The 14,149-nt window shown below is 44.4% G+C and overlaps 2 protein-coding genes across 2 annotated transcripts in view; both read left to right on the top strand.

Moving 5' to 3' along the window:
* LOC101645957 (keratin, type I cytoskeletal 27) overlaps window positions 1-2,994 on the top strand; it is a 17,316-nt gene extending 14,322 nt beyond the window's left edge. Inside the window, exons 7-8 of the mRNA XM_004707141.2 lie at window positions 2,129-2,196; window positions 2,782-2,994. Coding sequence (XP_004707198.1) covers window positions 2,129-2,196; window positions 2,782-2,933 — 220 coding nt within the window. The 3' untranslated portion in view covers window positions 2,934-2,994. The remainder of the gene's footprint in view (window positions 1-2,128; window positions 2,197-2,781) is intronic.
* A 3,916-nt stretch (window positions 2,995-6,910) lies between these two features.
* On the top strand, window positions 6,911-13,545 carry LOC101645642 (keratin, type I cytoskeletal 25). Its single transcript, XM_004707140.3, has 8 exons — window positions 6,911-7,339; window positions 8,255-8,337; window positions 8,707-8,863; window positions 11,433-11,594; window positions 11,681-11,806; window positions 12,412-12,629; window positions 12,983-13,050; window positions 13,436-13,545. The coding sequence occupies exons 1-8, from the start codon at window positions 6,911-6,913 to the stop codon at window positions 13,543-13,545; spliced, it is 1,353 nt and encodes a 450-aa protein (XP_004707197.1).
* Window positions 13,546-14,149: the final 604 nt, after the last annotated feature.

Below are 14,149 nucleotides of genomic sequence, written 5' to 3'. Positions count from 1 at the left end.
CCAAGGGCTCAAGTAGAAAGCAAATGTTTTGAGAATGATGAGGGCAAGGAAGGTACAAATGTGCTTGACGCAATGGATGGAGGGATGGATGGTGATAAGAGTTGTACGAGCCCCCAGTAAAATGATTTTAAAACAAACAAACAACTCACTGGCATCAAGCCAATGCCGACTCACAGCCGCTCTACAGGACAGGGTAGACGAACTGCCCCTGTGAGTTCTTGAGACGGTAACTCCTTGTGGGAGTAGGAAGCCCCGCTTTATATAAAATACATCCCTTAGACAATATTTATATGAACAGTTGTATAAATATCCTTATCTCCCTCAGACAAATGCTTCCACCTTGAAATCATTAAAAATAGATTCGTATTGTGGCTTTGTGTTTCTGGCAGAAACAGTCCTGTGAGCGCTCCTTGGCTGAGACGGAAGGGAATTACTGCCAGCAACTGCAGCAAGTCCAGGAGCGGATCGGGGCAGTGGGGGAACAGCTGCGCCAGACGCGCACGGAGACAGAAAGCCAGAAGCTGGAGTGTGAGCGGCTTCTAGATCTCAAAATCTTTCTCGAAAAAGAAATTGAAACGTACTGCAGTCTAATCGATGGAGAAGAAAGGTAAACATGAATGCTTGAAAAGCAATTTCTCGTCACGCCAGGTTTTCTCTTGGCGCCAATACTGTGTCCTAAAAGGTCCTAGTGTACAGAGTACCCCTGCACGCGTCCCCCGGGATGCATTATAATGCATGTTAGCATCCAGGTGGCTTGACAACAGGCAGCAGCTCATCTTTCTAAGGAACGAACTTGTACCCATAGTAATAAAAAGAATACGTAAACACAGAACATTGAACAATTCCAGTATTCCAAACCAAAGGAAACTTGGCTCTCTGTGATTTCACGTGGAATCATATTTCTCATCATAACGCATCCGAGGTCATCCTGGCTTCACTCCTTACCCCGCACGCCCCCTGCGTTGAGTGAGCCGCTAGCTTTCATTTGAAAGCTGGGCAGTGGAGACATAGGAAGCGGTCGGCGGACAGGCATCACAGCTGGTTAGCTGAAACAACAGCCCCGGGATTGCAGCCCTGATTGAACTCATACCAGCCAAGCTGCTTTAAGCATGTTGTTTAATCTCTTATTTTTATTCATTGGGATTTAATGCATATATCATTCCATAGTTCAGTCATGTCAAGTAGAATTGTACAATTGCTACCACAATCCATTTCCAGGCATTCATTTTCAACATGGACTCCTTGACATCATCTCCCTTTTATCCCACCCCCACCACTGTACCCCCCCTTCCCCCTGAACCCCTTCTTCTACTTGCTGTCCCTGTAAGTTCATCCATCCTGGGTGTCAAATACCGAAAAACAAGAAAGCAAATAGCACAATTTCAAGAGGGTGGCCTCCAATGACATAACACCTCTGAGACACCCCTAATATGAACAAAAACCAAACCAAACAATACATTACAATTTTGGAAACCAGATCAGCTCCCGCCTGCATTACGGGGGAACTCTACCGACAGTGTTTTAACTGTTCAAGTCAGATTTATGCCTTTGGTCTTTCTTCTAAACTCATCTCTTCCAAGCACTCTGTTTAGTGGCCCCTTGCCTCCCATCCCTCAATCTTAGATAGGGGGAGTTCTCCGGGGGGTTATTTCCTATGTAGGTCCATAATGTTTCATCTCTACGCTCCCGTTTCCTCCTTGGTAAAACTACAATAAGATCAAAACCACACTCCTAACTACTCTTGAACATGGTGTCTCATGAGGGATAACAAGTGCTCGGAGAAGTGCCTACCGTGGTGCTCAGTAACTGGGGCTGTTCATAAATACTTGCCACACCATCAGTGGGTGACGCCCTTTGCAGACTCTTCTCATGCCAGCCCAACAGCGTCGTCCCCTTGGAACAAAGTGCTGACTGCACCATGCATATTTCGTGCAACACAGAAGCCAGCACCTGCAACAGCGTAGGCGCCCCAAGCATGTCCACTGGCCATTTGACTGACCAAAAAGCCAGAATGAGAACTTCCATTCCCCATTTTGCTAAATCAAAGAGATTTCTGATTATATATGTAATTTATCATACGTTACGTATTTCTTATCTTATGTATAGCAATTTATCCTTTTTGCCACAGAGAAAGTAAGTCCACGTGTTACACATCTAAAGGCTCTGTACCTCTATCTGCTGGCAATCAAGTGAAAGGTGCGTCTTGGCAGAGTTCTTAAATTCCAGCCAAGGTAGTCAATAAACCATTTATTTGTTAGCTAATTAAAGCCTGATTCTAAGTTTAAACCTAGAAAATGAAGAGATAAAAGGTCATTATGACAGTTCTGAGTATTTGTATTTTATATTCCGGTAGAGCAGGCTTGGTCAAATTATATAATTGTGAAAATGAAGAACCAACCCCCATTGTCTTACTTCCTTATAATTTATTAATTTCAGTTTCAGTGCTGTGATCCAAGAGCATTTTAGTATTATGCTATCATGCACTTTATTATGCTCACCATGAAAGTAAAACAAGTTGGTATGTAAAAGGAGACCGTATTCCTTGCACGGGCTTGCACATGCCTGAAACTTACGTTGTGTTAGCCCATGTTTTGTTCACATCGTCTAACAGCCATGACGTTAGCAGCTGTGGGAAATAGAAGAAAGCTCGGCCAGGGCCTTTGTAAGCGTCCATTTCAAGCACTGTGTCCATTTACTGCCACGTCAAGACAGTCAGGACTGAGTGAAGACCTGCCAACCTGTTAAAAACAGGTGCTAAAGCTTTTGTTGATCTTATTTTAGACTCAACAGAAGAAATTGTGGTCAAAACAGTGGTTGAGGAACTCGATCAACTTGGCAATGTCCTGTCATTAAGGGTCCACTCAGTTGAAGAAAAATCCTCGAAAATAAGCAACATTACAATGGCGCAAGGACTACCTGCTAATGCACCATAAGAAGAACAATTAGTTACAAACAACAACAAAAGCCGGCCTCTTCGTAAAACTCCCAAAAGTAGCCCAAGGAAACCATTCGTTTATGTTCTTCAGAATAAAAGGGCTAGAATTTGCTTTCCTCATCTTCCTGTAAGGAGCCCTGGTAGCATGATGGGTTAAAGGTTGAGCTGCTAACCACAAGGTCTGTGGTTCAAAACTCACCCCTCGCTCAGAGGGAGAAAGTGAGGCTGTCTACTCCCATAAAGATTCAAAGTCTCAAAACCCAAAGGAGCAGTTCTGCTCTGTCCTCTAGGGTCACCGGAAGGCTGACGGGCTGGTAGTGGGTTTTTCTCTTCCCTTTCTCGTATTCTTTGCCTGTCATCTTTTTTAGAAGAAGAAAAATATCTCACTCTGTCCCTCGCTTTTGTTATTTTGTGTTTCTTTGACATTTCATTAAAGATTCTTCTCTTGCAAATTATGAAAAGTATGATAAATCTAGTTATTTTGAATTTGCACAGTTTATTCCATGTGTTAGCACCACTTACATGCTAATAAAATAAAGTGCTTTATTGCATAGTCACATTTCAGTCAAATCTGTTCCTGGTTCACTATAGTAATTAATGTCTTCAACTCTTTGGGTTTGGGCTTCTGTGGGAATGAAAGAAAAGTGTACCAGTAAGTCATAAATCTTTCTGTACCTTTGCAGTACTAAGCTTCAATGAGGGATCAATAAATCTTTTTACCTCCCTAAATGGGACTAGTTGTAGAGAGGAGATCACAGATGATAACATTAAGGAACTGAATTTTTTTAAATGTACTATCCTTTACAATTGCTCCAAAGAGATTCATATCCTTAGATAGAAGCATAACAAAATACATACAGGATCTGCAGGATGAAATCTATAAAATGCTAATGAAAGAAATCAAACGGACTCTAAATACTTGGGAAAACAATTGAAGAGTTTAGTAAGGGAGGTAATTATCCTTTAATAGTTCTATAGGCTTAACACAATTGCTATCGAAATCTTAGCCAGGTTTGTTGTTTTTTTTGCAGATATAAGCAAGAGAATTTAAAATTTATGTAAAACTAGAGAGGCTCTAGAACAGTGAACCCGATTTTAAAAGAGGAGACTAATGCCCTGTGGATGCTTCTTACCAATGTGAAGGTTGACTGCATAGTGTCAGTCATGGCAACAGTGAGCCGGCGAGAGATAAACACAGCAATGGGGGGGGGGGGGGGCAAATAGAGAACACAGACACAGACCCACACGAACATGCCCACTTAAATTCTGACGAAAGAGCAAAAGCAACCCACTGAGAGAAAAAGAGCCTTTTCAACAAATGGTCCTGAAGTCCTGAAGAACTTCAACCTATATTTCACATCTAATACAAAATGCTTCAAAACAGATCATGGATTTAAGTGGAAAATCATAAAACAGGAGAAAACCTTCATAAAACTTAGTATCAAGCCCAGGGTTCTTAAACTTGATGTCAAAAACAGAAAAGGAATCCAGAAAAGGAAAAGACAAAGAGAACCATAAAAGGGAAAACTGGATAAGTAGGAAGGTAGATAGATAGATGATAGATAGATAGATAGATAGATAGATAGATAGATAGATAGATAGATAGATGCCCTGTGGGTGACGATGACTAAATCAAATCAACAGCCACGAGTTTGGTTTGATTTATTGTTAGTGTTATGTACTACATAAACCGACGTGACAAGGTGGACTGACATAGTAGCTGGGACAATGGGCTCAGACAGAACAGCAGTTGGAAGGACAGAGGGTCACTATGAGTGGGAACCCGACTCCCTGGCACCTAACAACAAGAATACACAAGGAACCCCAGGTACGCCATCTGTTTGTTGCTCTTGTGGTGTTTCCTTGCGATATCAGTAATCAGAATTCTGGTGGTACACTTGCTAAAGTACTCAGCCACCAACAGAGAGATCGGTGGTTTGAACCCATCAGTCTCTCTGAGAGGGAAAGACATGGTAGTCTGTTTTCTTAAAGAGTTACAGCTTTGCAAACCCTAGAGGGCAATGCAACTCTATCCTATAGGGTGACGATGACTAAATCAAATCAACAACCATGAGTTTGGTTTGATTTATTGTTAGTGTTATGTACTACATAAACCCACTTACCTATTACCATTGAGATATATATATATATGAATCATAACTTGATATCAGTAATTTAATTCCAACCCAACACCACCTAAATGCATTATAATTTGAGGTCTATTTCTCTTTCCATCTGTTATCCCTCCTTCTGACACTAAGTTCCCATTGCTATCTTCCCCAATGTACACAGGCTCCCACCACTCAGACGTGGGACCCCTCTCCCCTCCACACACACAGTGCTCTTCTCTACTTGTTTAGGCTTCAAAACACCATGCTGGGAAACTGCAGCTGCTCACCCCTACCCTGTGTGAGCACCTACCTTTCTTAGCCCTATTGAATAGCAGCTCCTGAAGTGAACAATTCAGGAAGTATAAGAGAAAGAGCAGATCATGTCTTGACTCAAACACTCAGGATCTAGTAAGTAGTGTTAGTTGAGTTCATTGAGTTCATTGAAAACCCAATGAGTGTAGGGGCCTTATTTGATCCGACAAGACCCTTGTCTGGCAGACAGCACCCAAAAACTGATTCATAGTGACCCTATAGGGCAAAGCAGAACTTTCCCCAGAGGGTGTCCAAGCCTGTAAATCTTTACAGAAGCAGGCGGCCACATCTTGCTCCCTCAGAGCAGCTTGTGAATTCAAACTGCTAACCTTTGAATTCGCTGTTGAACACATGACTCACTGCCCCACTAGAGCTCCTGACGGGCACAGCACTACCACCACCCCCTGTGGTCAAGTGGATTTCAATTCCTAGAATAGAGCAGAGCTGCTCCGTGGGGTCCCAAGCCTAGAAAGCTTGACAGGAGAAGCCTGCCTTGTCTTTCTCATGAGGAGCAACCGGTGGATGTGAATCATCAGCTTCACTAACTGCCCAAAGCTTAGCCCGCTGTGCAACTAGGCTCCTTAACCAGCACACAGTAGGTGTTTCAAAAATATCTGTTCAATGAGTGAATGAACCAATATGTTCACAAATAACCTCACATAGTGAAAATGAAGAGAAATTTGGGGCATATGGCTATTTTCATCGTTTTTTCCAAATTTTCCATAATCGGTAGAGCTTTCCAGAAATATGTGTGATCTCACAACTAGGCTCTAGTTAATTTCCTGTTAATTTAAAGAAAGACAAAATATTTCCTTCCATGCCGGCTTTGGGTTTCGCAGGGTCAGGAAATAAGCTAATGTCCTTTATGACTCCCACAAAGAAAACAGCAATTAGGGGTGTGTTTCTAATTACCAAAGGGGATAAGAGAAGGTCAGCCCTTCCCAGACACCAGTAAGTGTCAACACAATATGATGCACGGGTCAGCCAAAACGGAGTTGCCTCCCATCGTGAGCAGTGGCAAGGAAAGGGGACACTTGAAGGACCGATTGGGGAAAATAATCATCTCTCCAGATAGAGTCGCTACTTAAATGTAGAAAGCATTGGGAACGCAAATACATACACGGTCTCCACAGCATCCACGGCTACCTTGGCATAATAAGCCAAGCCCAAGATGCCAAATTTTAATGCTGTAATGGACCGATGGACTTTATCATCTGAGGATGGAGGGAAGAATGACTCACTCGCAATTTTCAAGTGCAGTAATGAAGCGGACATGACTCCACCTAGACCCATTTCTCAGATAACCACCAACCCGAGGGCGCTGCCCATCTACAGAAACAAACCCCGCAAAGTCACTTACTAATTAGGAAAAATCACCCTCTGACGCTAACTTGCTGAGGCTGGCAAGCCATGGTTTACTCTATGTTGGCAGAATTTCATCCAGAACACCCTTGGGATTGTCTATAAAAAGGCAAACAAAACACCTGAAGCAAGAAGGCATTTCGGTCGGACCTCCACGAGCACGCCACCACAACGCCTCTGCCCTGACGCCATGTCTCTTCGCCTTTCCAGTGGATCCAGGAAGCCCGGTCCTCGACCCACCACGGGTTCACTCAGGCTCTCCAGCGCGGCAGCCAGCTTTGGGGCTGGAAATGCTTGTGGCATACCTGGAATCGGAAGTGGCTTCTCTTGTGCCTTTGGTGGCAGCTCATCGGGAGGAAATGCAGGAGGGAGCAGTCTCTGTGCTGGCTTTACCGTGAATGAAGGAGGCCTCCTTTCTGGCAATGAGAAGGTGACCATGCAGAACCTCAACGACCGCCTGGCGTCCTACCTGGACAACGTGCGTGCTCTGGAGGAGGCCAACGCTGGCCTGGAGCAGAAGATCAAGGGGTGGTATGAGAAATTTGGGCCTGGTTCCTGCCGTGGTCTTGATCACGACTACAGCAGATACTTCCCAATCATCGACGATCTTAAAAATCAGGTCAGAGCCCATATTTCAATCATTTTTATCTACTTTGTTACTAAAGATACTCTTCCTTTCTTGAGGAAATTCTGAAAATATTTCATAATTGTGATTGTCTTAAGGACCTTTCAATTTAGCCTTAGGAATAAGCAGGATGTAGAGTCTGTGGTGATGCGTTGGGCTGCCAGCTGCCTGGGGGCAGTTTGAAACCAGCACCTTCTCGGGAGACAGACTGGGCTCTCTACTCCCGTAAACAGGTAGAGTCTTGGAAGCCCACGGGAAGGTCACTAGTGACTCAATGGCAGTGAGGTTGGTTTGGGCTTTATCGTTGGTTAAAGTAGTTGGGATGATCCAATTGGACTGGACTCCATGTATGTCAGAGTGGGACTATGTTCCACTGAACTTTCAGTGGCAGATTTGTCTGAAGCAGAGAACCAGGATTTTCTCTCAAGGTGCCTCTGCATAGACTCCACGGACCTCTAAGCCCTTCAGTAAGCAGCCGAGTAGGTTCACCATCTGCACCACCCAGAGACTCCCTTAGTTGGTTAACATGATAAAAAGGTCACTGATTTTCCAGTAAATATTAATTTTAAAAGGTTCCCTGGTGGTGTAGTGTGTAACGCCTTGGACTGACAACCACAAAGTCAGTTCAAAACCACCAGCTGCCCGGTAGAAGAAAATGAGGCTTTCTGCTCCTGTGAAGATGGGTAGTCTCGGAAACCCAAAGGACCGTTCTACTCTGTCCTGTAGGGTTGCTGTGAGTTAGAACTGATTTGATGGCAAACTTACTGATGGCAGTAAGTTTGTTTTGTTGTTGTTGTTGTTGTACATTCATTTTGCTGTCTCAATTTTCTGATAAAAACAAAACCCTTTGAGTTGTTTTTTAACTGGTTGAGTTAGATTGCCCTGAAATGTTGGATTTCCTGATTCTAGATCATCACGTCCACCACCAGCAATGCTAATGCTGTTCTGCAGATCGACAATGCCAGGCTGACAGCTGACGACTTCAGACTCAAGTAAGTAGACTCACAGATTGAAAAACCTTCGTTCAAGTGCCCTTTAAATATTACCAACTCCTATCCTGAAATTTGGATTTAAAATGAACAGACTGTCATTACTCTTTTTATACTCAGATACTAAATAAAGAATTGGAACTGCTGTAAAATGATTTCCCCAGACCCTGGTTCTTTTTCTATCCAAAGAATATCTCAACTTTTTAAAAATATAATACTTACAAGGCCAACTTTGAAAATATCTCTTGTGATAGTATCTACCATTTTGAAATTCTAGAATTTTTCATCTTTGATCACCGGTTTGGGGGCGGGGATGACTATTTCTCCAGTTCAGTTGTGTAATACGTTGGAAAACCATTGACCCTCCTGAAGGTATGAGAACGAGCTGGCTCTTCACCAGAGTGTAGAGGCTGATGTCAATGGGCTGCGCAGAGCTCTGGATGAAATAACCCTATGCAGAACAGACCTGGAGATTCAGTACGAAACCCTGAGCGAGGAGATGACGTACCTCAAAAAGAACCACAAAGAGGTAAGAGTTGGCCATCTACAGCTTGCTGCTTCCTCTCCAGTCCCTGTTCCCCTGACCGAAGATCACAAACTGGCCTCTGAGGGATGAAGTGGGTGTGAAAGACCCATTGTCAGACAAGCATGGAGGCTGAACTGTCTTTAGAAGTGGAAAAGTAGCTTTGGACCCATTCGCCTTTGCTCTCTTATCCAGTTTCCCATGGGAAAAAAGTGGGAATCATGTTTTCCAATCAGGGTTGTAAGAGCAGAGTTTGACTATGTAATTATAAGTAAGTTAAAACAGCCATTTAGTAGATTACATCTAATTAGATAAAATAAATATGCTTTACGGACACCCCATGAAAGCTAGATATGAATCCCCACATAACAGCGACAGATTTAAAACATAGAAACATTTACTTACGACATACATTCAGTATCTATCCTTAATAGCAATGTTTATTCTGAATAGGTATGGCTATAGACACAGAGAGACTAAAATACAACAGATTTTATACTTCCAAAGAAATTACATGCTCCCAAAGTAATCACTAGAAGCCAGCGTTCCTATCCATTTTGAACCATTGTCTTATAACAGAGAAAATATCTTTACCCTTTGAAAGTTCGTTTGAAACATCTAAACGCTCCAAAGACTTCCCAGTCAAGCCAAATGCTTAAAGCAAGAAATGAAGTTAGAATACTACTTGATTAGTCAAGAGGCTGTATGAGAAATGTCACCTCTTGAAAAACAGGTGTATAAAGATGTACAGGTTCAAGTGTGGTCTGGGTCATGGTGATTGGGTGGATTGAATGCATGCCATTTTTAACACCTCATGTTCAGGCAACCCCAGATGCACCATTTTATCTCCTTTTTCTATTTGAATTGGTAAGTTTGCATTAAACCTTCTGAAGTGAAACGCACATTTGCAGATAAAGATGGTTTAGGGGCCACCGTGGAGGAAAGAATACTGGAATGGCTTGAAGGGTTTGCAGCAGGGAAGAAAGAGAGAAGTTCAGTTTCCATCATTAGAGCCACCATTGGATATGGGAGGGGAGGAGGGTTGCTGTGGCTGACATAAGCTGACCAGTGTCAGGTCAGTGGGCAGTCTTGGATCACTTATTTATCTGGTTCATTTCCAGCTCACTGCTTTTATAGCCAGCCATACCTACTAAGTCTTGGCAGTGATGGTTAGGATCACCGCTTGCACTCTTAGAAGGGACTCTTTGCAACCCAACTGCGTACGCTACAGGTAGACCAATAGGCAGGATTTGACCAAAAGATTCCACCATCTTTGATGTTAACCATAATCATAATCACAAGTGTTTGTTTAGTATTCAGATGTCAAGCATACTGCTATCTTATTAAGATTCATTCTTTCTTTCATTTCTTTCAGAAAGAGGATTTTTTAAGATTATGCACAATTTTCAGATTAAAAAATGAGACTTTAATAGTTAAAGCAACTTTCAAAGTTTTTTTTATACAGTCACTACCACGCAGAATCAGAATTTACACAGAGCTCTGTCTGACTACAAAGGCTCTCATGACACTAAAATCCTTCTGAAGGCCGTTATCCTTGAGAAGATGCTGCTCTGACCCGTGAGTGAGGAGGTGGAAGCTTTTAATTACTTCAACCATTCAGATTTATTCACAATAACTCCGTCCTTTGACATTTATGTTGTCTGCCCTCAGGGTATATAGGTGGGTTCATCTCTGCATGGAATGAAAATCAGTCTACAAAGGTGGAGCTATTTAGGCTACAAGTGAATGGAATAACAGAATGGACAGCAACAGGGTTAAGCATTTTAAGGATTTTCGTTTGGAAAGGGAGGTCCTGGGTGGCACAAATGGTTAAGAGCTTGACCATAGGTTGAAAGGTTAGTGGTTCTAATCCTCCCAGAGAACCCTCAGAAGACAGGCTTGGCATTCTGCTTCCAAAAGGTCAGTCTCGGAAACCTGTGCCATGTTCTATCAGACACACACGGGGTCACCATGAATCAGAACCGACTCAAAGGCCACTAACAAACCAACATCTGGAAAAAGCACTGAAACTTTTTCTGGGTAGCTGAACTAACACCGATGGGTCAGAGTTCTCAGAGCAAGAATTTGACTCACTATGAGGGAAAGTTTTGTAACAATGGAAACTTTTGGTCTTGTTGTTGGGTGCCTCTAAGTCTGCCTGAACCCATAGCAGCCCTCTGCAGAACAGAAAGAAGCTGTCCTGTCCTGTCCTGTCTCGTCCTGAGCCAGCCACATAACTGTTCCGATGTCTGTGCCCAGGGTTGCAGCCATGTGTCCATCCATCTCCTGGAGAGCCAGGGAATGTCTCGGGTGGAGGGAGCTTTTCATGAGAGCAAGGCAAGGCTTTCTACTTCCATAAAGAGTTTCCATCTCAGAAACCCATAGGCAGGGGCACTTCTGCTCTGTCCTACAAGGTGCTAGGAGCAAGCGTGCCTCCATGGCAGTGCGTTTGGGTTTCCCAACTTGGGAAGTGGAACCAGCTGAACTCATTGAATCTTCCAAGCGCTGCTCGTCTCCCCTGTCCGTGAATGGACACAGAATGGACAGGAGAAGGTGACCACTTTTTTGCACCCAGGAAATGAAGGTTCTGCAGTGCGCCGCGGGGGGCAACGTGAACGTGGAGATGAACGCGGCCCCGGGCGTGGACCTCACGGTTCTGCTCAACAACATGCGCGCCGAGTACGAAAACCTCGCCGAGCAGAACCGCAGGGACGCCGAGGACTGGTTCAACGAAAAGGTGAGTTGCCCTGCAGAAAACAAGCCTTCGGCGATCGGGGCGATGCCCACGATGCTGAAGTGGGCTGTCCTGCCTGCTCGTTCCAGAGCGCTTCGCTGCAGCAGCAAATCTCTGAGGACGTCGGGGCCACCACCTCGGCCCGCAACGAGCTGACGGAAATGAAGCGCACCCTGCAGACGCTGGAGATTGAACTGCAGTCCCTCCTGGCCACGGTAGGCGAGGGCGGCTCCTTCTCCTCTCCGGGGGGTCGTTTTAAATTGGTGACTGGTGGCTTGGAATCTTCGAAAGCGCGGCCACACACGTTTCTAGATAAATAACTTCAAACCGAGGGAAAGAATGGGATTTCGCATATAAAGCCTAATACCGCCCCGCCAATCCTTCGGCCTATTCTAGCCAAAAGGTAGATTTGCTACCCACCTTTTTTTTATTTGTATGTTTGTCTAGGATGATGAAAAAGATACAGTAAAACCTATGCTGATTCAGCAATGTCTACATGGATGAGTGAGAGACCTTAACTACCTTCTTCCAGTGGTGTGGCCATTCTCAATATTGCTTCCTATGCCGTTAACATGAACTCAGTGCCCGCCCCCCAGGGAAAAGTTCCTTCTTAGCCCCTATCTCCCACTCCCAACATGATGACGAATCAGGCACTTGTTCCCTTTTTAAGTGGTGCCATAAGCTTCTTTTAACGCCATGTCGATGTGAAATCTAAAGCAATTGTAGACAAAGGGAACCCAGGAGATACTCAGACCAAAGCAAACGTCTGCGCTTCTGGGGCCCCGTCTCACCCTCAGCTCTCGTCCTTGCTCCCTAACAGAAACACTCCCTGGAATGCTCCCTGGCCGAGACCGAAGGCAACTACTGCACGCAGCTCGCCCAGATCCAGGCTCAGATCGGGGCCCTGGAAGAGCAGCTGCACCAGGTCAGGACCGAGACCGAGGGCCAGAAGCTGGAGTACGAGCAGCTCCTGGACCTCAAGGTCCACCTGGAGAAGGAGATCGAGACCTACTGCCTCCTGATCGGTGGAGAAGATGGGTAGGTGAAGGAATAGAAAGGGGGGGTGGGAGGTCATTTATGGAAAGCACCTTAATACCTACACCTCTGGAAAGAGGAGCACAAGCTAATGTGACCGTATTCACCAGGGCTGAATACAGATCACAGTGCTGCCAAGTGGCAAGAATCAAAGGTGTCAAATCTGGTGTTTATGGGATGACACGTAAAAAATATTCCCTCCTGGTGCTAAAACTGAAGAAGCCCAACTTTGTGACTCACTGAAGGTGCTCCCCCACCAAAAAGATCATGAAAAAATGTCATCATGAATCTGGCCTCTCGGGGGTGCTTGCCAAATCATTCTCTCTTGTGATGGTTCCAACTACCTATGTCCACAGGGCTTGCAAGTCCGGGAGCTTCAAGTCCAAAGACTATGGTTCTGGAAACGTGGTGACCCAAGTGAGAGGTAATTAGAACAAGATTCTCTTTCGGTGCTGTGCTACTTCATTCTCAGCGTCATCCTCGATGGCTTTTACGGCACTTAATAAAATTAGTGGCCGAAAAAGAATGGTAGGAGACATCAGTGTGCTTGACGTCTAAACTCAGTGAGGTGGACTCCTTCCCACAAAGGAGCAGGCTAACACGCCTTTAGTGAAGCAAGAAATCAAAATCCACAAGCACTGCCTGCACTTCCTTGTATCTGTGCTCACTGCTCCCACAACATTTCATCTTTCAATGTGAAACAATCAATAGTGCAACATAAGGAAGGGCTATGATTCCTCTTATTGGTATGATTTCTTATTCTTCTTTTTCCAACCTGTTCAAATCTCCTTTGAAATTCACATTTTTAGATCCTCCCAAGGCCATTGTGGTTAAGAAAGTTCTCGAGGAGGTTGACCAACGCAGCAAAATGCTCACCACCCGGCTCCACTCTCTGGAAGAGAGGTCTCAGAGCAATTAATCTGAGGCACGACCGGGGCGTCCTCCAAATGTCCTCCGAGAAGAGGGGGCGTGAGGGCAGGCGCCTGCCTAAGAACAAGGTCTCGCTTGCTACCTTCTGTCACTGCGATGAAATAGAAACATTGCCCTATTTCGATTGCACGTGAGCATGAGCAAGGCGGAGAAAAAGGTCTATCCTGCTGTCTTTCTATCACTGAAATATTATCTCTACCTGCACCATCAATTCATTGGAAAGAATCTCGTTTATAAACACAATGCCTCTCTTCATTACCTTTCAGAAATCTAGTGCCAATCCTTGGCATTCAATAAACCTTCCTTCAGCATGGCATCACTGATGGTGGAGTTGTATCTTTAAAATGCATAGGTCCGAAGTACAAATCTATGACACCTAACACCTGGGGCGGCTCTCTGTCCTCAAAGGGGAGCGGGGAGGGGAGAGGAAGGAACTGAAGCACCTTCTGCCACAATCTATTTTAAGTGCACTAGAAGTCGGAATGTGAAAGGCACCATTTTTTTCTTCTGGAAAATAAATGATTTTCTAAATGAGATACAAAACAGTACAAACCATTAAGGCAAAGGCTGATTCGTTTGACACAAAAATTAAA

This window comes from Echinops telfairi, unplaced genomic scaffold (assembly GCF_000313985.2).
Source record: "Echinops telfairi isolate 266 unplaced genomic scaffold, ASM31398v2 ScPeMD7_7458;HRSCAF=8496, whole genome shotgun sequence".
In the NCBI taxonomy this organism is placed as follows: Eukaryota; Metazoa; Chordata; class Mammalia; order Afrosoricida; family Tenrecidae; genus Echinops; species Echinops telfairi.
Note: the sequence above shows the minus strand (reverse complement) of the source record. Positions and strands in the feature narration are given on the sequence as shown.

Bases quoted from the DNA above. Each gene is read 5' to 3' on its own strand.
- LOC101645642 (XM_004707140.3), top strand. From the start codon at position 6,911: ATGTCTCTTCGCCTTTCCAGTGGATCCAGGAAGCCCGGTCCTCGACCC. The intron at 12,630-12,982 runs GTAGGTGAAGGA...CTATGTCCACAG, and splicing joins CTGATCGGTGGAGAAGATGG to GGCTTGCAAGTCCGGGAGCT. The intron at 13,051-13,435 runs GTAATTAGAACA...TCACATTTTTAG, and splicing joins CGTGGTGACCCAAGTGAGAG to ATCCTCCCAAGGCCATTGTG.